We start from the raw sequence: 10,902 nt of genomic DNA, 5'->3' as shown, positions 1-10,902 counted from the left end.
TGCCATGCTCATTAAAAAAATCTACATACAAGAATCTTCTCAAAATCATATTGCTGGAGAATGAGATTATTTGTAAACTGACTTGCAATCAGTGTCTGTTTTATGTCACCCTTTTTGATTCTGTAACTCAAGAATATCATCTTCATCCACACATGTTATGCAGCATCGAATACTTTTCTTTGCCTTACACGCTTCTTTGTAATTCAAGTGAATTTTTGACGTTACTATCTCCTGGGATAAAGAGTTTCAATTTGCCAAATTTTCTTGTACTTTCCCAGACAGTAGAAGAAAAGTACAGTATTGAGATTTCCAGTGTCATTATAGAAGGCCATTTTGTGTAAAAAAGAGACAAAAAGCTATTTTCATTGAGATCCAAAACCTTTAAAATATCACATGGCTAATTTTGTTAGGATACTATTCAACTGGAGTACCGTATCTCTTCGATAACAACTTGGGCATTGTAACACAGAAAACCCACATCATTTTCTCCTCTCAAAGAGTACACAGATTTCATAACTCTCTTCTCTTTGTTTTATTTCCGAACCCATAATTGATGATCAGGGATTTTTCCATTTGACTTCTTCTCAGTCATTTACTGTTAAAAACATTGGTACCTGACATGAATTTTTACAACAAACGAAAATATTGAAAAATTATGTAATCATGGTTTCTGATACAAAATGGCTGAACTTCAAAATTCAAATATTAAGACTCCCATAAGGTTGTCAAGTATTATGAGATCTGTTTTCATTTTTTGGCCGTATCAGAATTAAACGAATATGGTTTTGTGAAAGATAGTCTATGATATGAAATGTAGAATTTAAGTGTGAAATAATGTAGATGCTTTAGATTTTCCTAATGTCCAATGAGGATAGTATCTGTAATTGTCACTGTGTCATTTGAACTATAGTACCTTGTATCACCAGTGCTTTCAAAATGGCGTAAAATGTGTGTAATGTGATTGTCAGAGTGTTACCTCCGGAATGGTATCTTCATCAACAAAGTGTTTTTGTATTGCCAGTGGAACAAATAACGATATCTTTGCATTGTTTCTGTGATATTGTGATAAATGTACACATATCTCAAGGCATTTTCTGTATTTTGTTAATTTCTAGTGCCAGTGCAGCTTGAGAATTGTTTAACTTTTCATGTTGTAGGTATATGTTATGTGATTGGTTAGAACTGGTGTCTTCGTGTGAAAATCTTTGATTTTACCAAGACATGCATCTTTCACTTTCCTTTTGATGATCGCTTGAACAAAAGACAATCTTCATTTTGTGTGACAAAACTGCCCAAAAGCCAAACATGACTAGATTGAAATTTGTGAGTCATAGATTTAGTCAAAAAGGTGCCAGAGAAAGGTGAAATGTCGTATTGGTAGGTGATAGATTATAGATTATTGGCCTTCCTTGGTGATTGTAATGCTAGGGTAAAATAGATCTGTAAATCATAATGTGATGTTCTTGTCAAATTTGTGTCTCTGAAACGTGTCAGTATTAACCCTTTGAGCACCAAAGTCAATTTTTGTCACCTTTATAAAATATTCCCCAGTCAATTTTTTTTTAGATTTTTTGATATAATTTTGATAAAAAAATGTTAGCCAATGGAATGTGATATCCAAAATTATCAAAAGAATTACAGAAAAATTTTAAAAATTCGTAAATTGTAGCACTAAAATTTTGGCGGGAACAAATTACAGCACTCACAGGGTGAACGTAAAAACCTATCTAATGCCACAACCAAAATTTGGTAGCTTTATCCTGACTTTGAGATATTGTGTTAAGTCAACTTTTTATGAATGTCAGCATTACCAAGAAGTCTGATGCACGTTGTACCAACCCATGGCAAAAAAACTACTTGTGGATACCAGAGAATTTCAAAAAATGGTTGGAAAGAGCTTTTGACACCGTTGCTTTTGAATGTGAATTTTGTGGTAGTTCTTGCTTTTACTCGTAAACAGATGGCAAGACATGATGATCAGAATCCTACCTGTATTTGCCTTCAACTGTAATAGTTTATTTCTTTTTCAGTCAAGAGAAACATTTGTATTGTTTTCAGCTTCAGACTTATTTGCTGACTTGTATCTGGTAATTATTCATTTGATGCTCCAATGTTTAACCTTACAAACAAAATAACGCAGAGAGAGAGAGAGAGAGAGAGAGTATCACACATTTTTAGTCCCCACGGACACCGTCCGGGGGGACTTATAGGTTTGGTCGTGTCCGTGCGTGTGTGCGTGCGTCCGTGCGTCCGTCTGTGCGTGCGTCCGTCCGTTCACGCAGATATCTCAGAGATGCCGGAAGCGATTTCATTCAAACTTGGTACAAGGATTGCTTCATATGTCATACAGATGCACGTTGATTTGTTTTGTGATACGATCCAATATGGCTGCCAGGCGGCCATTTTATTACGATTTTTTCATGTACAGAGCCATAATTCAGGCATGTTTCAACTGATTTTATTCAAAGTTGGTACAAGGACATTGACCTATGTCATAGCTATGCACGTCAATTCTTTTTGTGATACGATCCAATATGGCCGCCGTGCGGCCATTTTGTTACGATTTTTTCATGTACAGAGCCATAACTCAGGCATATCTCAACCGATTATATTCAAACTTGGTACAAGGACATTGACCTATGTCATACATATGCACATCAATTTGTTTTGTGATACGATCCAATATGGCCGCCAGGCGGCCATTTTATTACGATTTTTTCATGTACAGAGCCATAACTCAGGCATGTTTCTACAGATTTTATTCAAAGTTGGTACAAGGACATTGACCAATGTCATAGCTATGCACATCAATTTTTTTGTGATACGATCCAATATGGCCGCCGTGCGGCCATTTTGTTACGATTTTTTCATGTACAGAGCCATAACTCAGGCATATCTCAACCAATTTTATTCAAAGTTGGTACAAGGACATCAACCTATGTCATACACATGCACATTGACTTGTTTTGTGATACGATCCAATATGGCCATTTTATTACGTTTTTTCATGTCCAGAACCATAACTCAGACATGTATCAAGCAAATTTATTCAAAGTTGGTACAAGGAGATTGACCAATGTCATACATATGCATGTTAATTTGTTTTGTGATACGATCCAATATGGCTGCTGTGCGGCCATTTTGTTATGATTTTTCATGTACAAAGCCATAACTCAGGCATATTTCAACCAATTTTAATCAAAGTTGGTACAAGGACATTGACCTACCGTATGTCATACATATGCACATTGATTTGTTTTGTGATTCGATCCATTATGGCCACCATGTGGCCATTTTATTACGATTTTGTCATGTCCTGAACTACAACTCAGACATGTATCAAGCGAATTTATTCAAAAGTATTTTTATCACAGACCTAATGAAGAGGACTCTATCCTCTCTGAGGACCTGTAATCAAAGCACCCATTTTTTTTTTTTTTTTTTTTTTTTTTTTTTTTTTTTTTTTTTTTTTTTTTTTTTTAACGTTTTTATTGGAGTTATCAAAAATTTTCAAATACATGTCTCATTAAATCTGAGAAAAAAAATACACCCATTAACAAGTGGGGACTGTGTCATCAACGATGACTTGTTTTGAATAGTCAATGTAAAAATAGCAAAAGATCATTTGTTTTCTGTTGTATGTTCACAAAAATATTACATTGAGAATTTAAGCCAGCATACATACACAGTTCATCATGTGCATTTCTTTATAGTAAACTATGCTGTTATATTCAATGCAATTTGTACAAAACAAGCACCATATAAGAACAGAACACGAAGACCAATGTGAACTTGAATCCTGAGTTTCCTTCAATAGCATGTCTGAATGTCTCAATATACTGCATACAACCAAATTTATCAGTTGGGTGAATCATTGACTGTTACAGCTTCTAGGTCAATAAGGGAAAAATGAATGTTGAAATATTGTCACCCCGTTTTATTTTTCAGAGGAAATGATCACAAATGTCAGGCTTTCTTTGCCATCAAAACCAGTGTGCCCAGTTTATGACATTTGAAAACATTTCATGACACGAGTTTAGTGTTTAGCAGTAGCACAGAAATTTCCAGGTGTTCTTTAGATTTACTCAAGGAGTTTAATTATCTTGTGTTACTGGACAAACTGTATATCCGAGAGTTTTGGTATCTTATCCACTACATACAAGACACTCTGTTCACCTCAGATATATTATTTGTTACATCTACAGGATACAATGTGTAGGAGTTTTGATATCTTGCATACTACCGGCACATACAGGACACTCTGTTCAGTACAGATATCGTAGTGTTACCTGCACAGGACACACTATTTAGTTAAGTTTTCTGGTGTGTCACATATACAGGGTACAATGTCTAGGAGTTCTATTAATATCTTGCATGTTACATACAGGACTCTCTGTTCAGTTCAAATATCTCATGTGTAACATATGCACACGGTACACTATCCAGGTTTTTTTTCATATTTTGCATATTACATATGGGTCACTTTGTTCAGTTCAGCTATCTTGTATGTCACATGTATTAGGATACAATGACCAGAGGTTTTGATATCGTGGTTCACATGTATACAGGCAAAACCATTCAGGAGTGTATAGATATCTTGTCTTACTAGACATGCTGTTCTGGAATGAAGAATTGTAAATACATTGTAATTTTTTTGGCATATTATATTCTTTGTAAATTAGATGGAGACTTTTAATTTTATCAGTAAATATGAATGAACAATTATATTTGTTAACACTCAGAAAGCCAGGTTTAAAAAATATTAGTTGCACTTGATAATGTGTGTACTTTTTATTTGATGATGTGAACATGATTCAGTGATTTGAAAATTAATATCACTTTGGCAATGTCGTATATATTGTCTTTTAAATTAAAAATAAATGTCAAAATTAAAGGTGACAGTAAAGAGAGTGTTGAAATTTGGTTTCTTACTGTGGATACACATAGTTGAGAATCTACCAGTGATGGTGCTGTTCCAGTCTCTGTACTACTACTTGTAGGTTCATGTTGCCCTGTCTAAAGTGTGATGTTTGCTTGCTAATAGTTTGATTCTGTGAGTGTCATTAGTGAAGAATATTGACTTTTAAAGACTTTTGTACTTGGCTGAAATTATTGAAGTTTGCATGAAGCATACAGTGTGTCATTCGACACTTCTATCAAGTGCATGAAAATTCAACTATAGGATGCCACAGTACACTTTAGAGTATAGAGAACTTGGTAGAACTTGGAAATTTTGGCATTGTTGATTCATGCAACATCTGGATAAACAGCAAAATTTGTTGCTAAATTATTAGCACTACAGTATACCAGTGAAAAACGATTTTCACCAAAAAGTAAAAAGAAGTTAACAGAATTTTTCTGCTAGGTAATCTCTGTCTCATTTACAGAGGTATTCTGAACGGTTCTAAAATTTTTACATTCTGTTCATTTGAGTATTTATTTTGCCAGCAAAACAATGCACTTTGGAAATCACAAGTACAGGAGCAAAGCACCATTGGAGATGGAATCAGTACTTCAAATATGACAAAACCAGTATGCAAGATTGAAAGGAAACAATTGGAATGCTGATTTTCCAAAGATGCCTAACTGAAATTATCATACAGAAACAATATACATGATTATTAGATGTATGCTCGGCATAAATGAATATTAATTGGGTGCACTTTGCTGAGGGGCTATTCTGCATGCAATGTTTGTTGTCATGGTCATATTATTCAGTAAACACATGGCATAAGTCACTAGCAATCAAAGGTCAATTGATGAGTGCACAAAGATATCAATAGGTGAGATTATGTGAATGTTTGAATGCAAAGACAAAGACCAAGCAGCTGACAGCATCTAGGCAAACTGATTGAATAATAATTGTTGATATCATTCATGAGTCAGCAATTTTCCATGGCAACAACTACGGAGAACCAAGAAAAAACTTTCCGATATGTGACTAGATTTTTTATAAGGTATATTTAATCATTATTTATTTCTGTCGGTAATCATGATCCATGAAATGGGCCGTCCTCATCGTGTGAAAGTGTAAAACTATATTTCGTATCATTCATTTCCCATCGGTTGGACGCCCTCATTGGCAAGCCGTGAGGAACTGTTGACCTTTGAACCGTGGGATAAGCTGGCAGTATTCCGTTTGTGTAGTGCAGTGATGTGGGCGAAGTGAGCCCGATGCGGGTGGAAATGACACCTGAAAATGCTGAAACAAGTCATTTAATCATCATGAATGGAGAGACATATCTATAATGGAGGTGTAAGTAGCTATGTGATTTGTTTCAAATTTCTAAATTTTCGGTTTTGGAACTTCTTTTCTGTGCATCACTCCAGCGCCAGCGACTCTCAGTCTCAGAGTAATCATGGCTGTCTCAGTGTCTGCTAGAATGTATGGGTATCTCATCATACTGGACCGGGAATGTTCCGCTTTGCGGCAGACGTATGTAAGCTGGTGGTGATCGTGTACTTTACACACCCATGTTCGACATTGATAGGGAAGTTGGGCACATACATCAGTCAGTTTAATATAGGTTTACATGAATCTACTGGACTTGCATTAAGATTTTAATGCTATAATATCATGAAGCTTTGCGTGTTGTGTTCATAAGAGGAGAAAAAAATTCCTTTCAAATTTAGTCGCTACTGTATTGATGGTCTACGCACGAATAAAAAAAAGTGAGCAAAATGTCCCACTCATCGCAATCGAACTTTCTACCTTCAAAATTATTGTTGACTCCAATCAGACATAGCTTTGTAAAATATATAGTCATTGAGCTGGGAGCTGGTCAATTGGACCCCATGCCAAGGGATTTGATCCAAGTCTATTGGACCCCATGATTTTACACTTACCGGTAATATTCTTTGATTGACATTCTAGTACTCCTTAAAAATAAAAGTCATGAGAATTCTTCATAGCTATTGTCTGCTTCAGATCTTGACATTTCCATCAAATCATGGATGATGTTTTATAGACGCATTGAATTCTATTGTATATTGCCAGTATTGCAATGATCACAAAAACACCAGCAGTACTAGAGAGTTGCTGTGCCTGAGTACTGACAATGTTACTGTATAAAGCAGATTTCATTGTTAAGATTCTATTTTGTCATTTTAGGCCAGTTAAGTTGGGATGCCCCTAATCGTTATGTTTTAGGCTTCATATTCAACCTGTTGCTAGTGCTGGACACATCACCTTTACAGGATCACAACGCAATAAAAAACGCATAACATAATGCTGGCCTGCTGCTTGGCTGGCATAGGTCCTATTCAAAATTTACCATAGCCTTGCACATGATAACAAGTATACATTTTCCATGAGTAAAATGGGTAATGGCAGATCATATTACAGTAAAACCTGTCTAAACCGAACCGTTCAGGGACTGAGAAAATTGTTCGGTTTTGAGAGGTATTTGGTTTATAGGGGTCCTTTTAATATAGAGTTCTATTAGAATGGGACTTTGAAGAGGGTTCAGTTTATACAGATTTCCATTTAGACAGGGTTCGGTTTAGACAGGTTTCACTGTCTTGCAATGACATGGTCCAATTGACCTGGGTCCAATTAATTAGGGGGTCCAATAGACTAGAAAGCATTGTACCCACCAGCTATTAGTCAGAATGAAGGGGGAGTGTAGGTAATGAAACAAGAAGGTCACGGAATGCACTTGTAACTGGTAGTCATCTTGTCTAGTTTAACATGTGTAGGATTCATATATGTAGAGGGACCTTGATGCATTGAATTGTTTACAGCTCTTCAATTGTCCATGTGATGCCATGATCAGTCGGCAAGTTGTTCTGAAATCAGGACAGTTTGTACATTCATTTTCTTGGTAGTCTTTGCATTTCCTGATATTTACTATTGTATTTGTAGAACCAAGGTTCCTTTGAAATGTAGACTGGCCCCAGCTATCGGCCAACATGTTCACCCCATGATCTACACAACAGCCTACCACTAATGTGACAGTCTGCTAAAGTGTACTCCTTCAATTTATTCTGTTTTGATATTTATATGCCCACGGACTTTGAGCAAGTCTACTAAAACTGTGGAAGTGCCAGTATTTCCTCATGAATTATGAATCCAAACATTGAAATCATTACAATTATTCACATGTAATATTCACAAGCCCAGGTGGCATAGAGAACACATTATTAATTGAATCCTGCGCTGGTGGCATCAAATCTCAAATGAGAGAGTTTCTGTCATAAATCAATCAATTGTATGAATCTCTTTGAACTTAGCATTTTGATGTCCAAATTTGAACAACAAAAAGTTGGTATTCACCAGCAGTTATCATCTACGTTTTTACTTATTCATCTGAGTTTCCTTTAAAAAGGAAGTTTCAATCACAATGTGTATGTAATTACTGTATGACAAGTATATTTTGCTGGGGCACTAAATACGAACAAATGTATCCTATCTTTTATAAGTAATTTACCATGATTTCACAGTAAATTTACCCATATAGAAACCTGTGGAGTCAGTATTATAAGTATAATACACATGATTATAATATTTAGACAAACATACATATAGACTGCAGAAATTTGAAATTTGCGGTGAATTTTTAATGATTGTAAATGTTGTTCTAATGTAATAATTGGACAGTTGACTTCTGGGAGAAAAGATCACCAATAATTTAAATGGTGACAGCCATCTCTCAAAATCTGTTTTTACTTTTGAAAGGAGGGGAAATGATCATCATGTCTGTTGCGGGCAATATGACCACCAAGGGTCTGAATGTATTGGTGAATTTGACAGCACAGTCGCTCTACCCTTACATTGTTTGACATTGATGCATTGTATGATGCAGCTGGAATTTTTAGCAAAATGGCAATGAGTCGAAGGTTACAGGAGTGACAGCATCTGGTAATCAAAGGATAACTTAGCTCATTTGTCTACCCCAGATATTTGTATTGAATATTTTTATTTATTGATGCATGTTTGTGATTGGATTGGCTATGCAAGATGTGCCCATGACATGCAGTGTATATGATCATAACTGACCAGCACATTGCCATCTCATACCTCTCACGTGATGGTTTAGTCCTTAACCCATTGTTATGTTTTATCAGGCTTGACCAGCACACTGGGAAAGAGGCGTGTCAGGTGCAAGGTCTTTAACCTGCTGGATCACGTTCGCTTGGTTTGTTCCTTTCCTGCTGACATTGTATCTTGACTTCATCATCATGTGAATTAGGGTGCAGTTCAGTATGGCCAGAACTGTATATATTTAGTGCTATATACTCATCAGCTTTTGTGAAAAATAAAAAAAAAATAGACTAACAGAAATTAAAAAAAGTAAAATGCACTTCCAATGCTATTCTCGGAACAACGGTACCTTTTTATGTACTGTAAAAAAGTTCAGAAAGATATATGCCAATCTGTACTGGCACAAACATGGAACACTTCCCAAAGAAATGGATTCACCGGTGTATCTAGCATGTATAAACTGTACGGACTTGTTGAAACATACAACTTGTGGAAACTCAGACTGATTGTCCCAACTCAGACAGCGTAGGGGTAAGGAAGACTTGTAATCATTCCATACATAGACTGCGCTCCAACCCGCATTGATTTCAATGCAGAAGTTAGACTGATATACCAGGAACACAGTGGCACAACCTTTCCAATTATCCTTCTGATTATCCAACTGTTACTTTTTGGAATATTTGTAAAAAAGGAATTCTTTTTGGAAAATCTGGTTAGGAAATATTTTAAAGGAAAGAAGGAGTCACTCAGAGTCAATCGTATTTTTCTACCACATTTTCCAGATAGAAAAATTACGGTGAAATGTAAAATACTGTAGATACTTGACTCAGTTTCTGTATCAAAGATGAAAATATGGTCCAAAATTTCAGAAAGAAATGCATTGCTTACAGTGACAGACAAGTTCTGAGTATAATGCCTTCATCTCGGGCATTCTTCCATTTTCTAGTAGTAGGGATTTTTCTATTGTGTTACAGACAGTTGAAGGTTGAAGCTAGACAGACCAATTACTTGACAGACCAGCTACTGTCCTCCAAAGACATATGTTAACAGGTATTTGTTGGTAGAGTGTTATAATCGCCCGATTGAGTTGTTCTGAAAGACACAAAAGGGGTTCCTTCACACATATCTGTACTAGTTTCCCTCACTCTCACTCACCATTTAGGGTGACAGAAGGGTTAATGGCTTGTTAAACAGGTGACAATAGTTCTGAGTTTTCCATACCACATGTAGCATTTCTGTTGTGGGCTTTGACGACAGTACATGGCGGGTATTTCCAAGTCATCATGATTTGAGTTCCTCTTTGAATGTCAAGAAATCTTAGGGGGACACTGAAATGTTATAGAACTTTCTAGTTTATTAAAGTACATTCACCTTTGGCAAAATTCTGTCATCATTACACCGTTATCAGCAAACCACCCATCTTTCTGCAAACCTTTATTGTATTTTGCTCTGAATTTCAAGTTCGGATGGGACACACAGGTGACTGGCACCGATATAAAAGCATCCCTCTTTAAAGTACATATAAAATGACAAAACAAAAATTAATATATGAAAAGGACTAATACCAACAAATACAGTACTAAAACAACAGATTTTCTTCATTGTACATAAAGTCTGCAAAAGAATGTCTCCCCGTTGGACATTGTTTTTAATCTGTTCAGAGTTTACAAACCGTTATATCTAATAAAGTTTCACTGATTGAGCAAAGTGGCCATTTTTTGTTCTAATTCTGCAGGACATGAAAACAGCAGTATTGTTGCATGATTTATAGTAGTTTCTTCGAACCTGTATGAAAGGTTTGAAAGTATGTTGCTCTATGATATAGTGTTCATGTAGAAATCAGAATGTATGGTAGGTAGGTGTATCTGGTTTAAGAGGAATCCTTGACTCTGATACCATTAGAAATCTGTGGTAGAAAA

At 35.8% G+C, this 10,902-nt stretch overlaps 1 protein-coding gene across 1 annotated transcript in view; it reads left to right on the top strand.

Moving 5' to 3' along the window:
• The first annotated feature begins 6,119 nt into the window (after positions 1–6,119).
• Positions 6,120–10,902, top strand: part of LOC139138596 (protein zyg-11 homolog B-like) — a 54,161-nt gene continuing 49,378 nt past the window's right edge. The window contains exon 1 of the mRNA XM_070707031.1: positions 6,120–6,256. Within this exon, the coding sequence (XP_070563132.1) occupies positions 6,249–6,256 (8 nt within the window). The 5' untranslated portion in view covers positions 6,120–6,248. The remainder of the gene's footprint in view (positions 6,257–10,902) is intronic.

Source organism: Ptychodera flava, chromosome 8, assembly GCF_041260155.1.
Source record: "Ptychodera flava strain L36383 chromosome 8, AS_Pfla_20210202, whole genome shotgun sequence".
NCBI lineage: Eukaryota > Metazoa > Hemichordata > Enteropneusta > Ptychoderidae > Ptychodera > Ptychodera flava.
The sequence above is the reverse complement of the archived record's forward strand: the minus strand, read 5'-3'. Positions and strand labels throughout refer to the sequence as shown.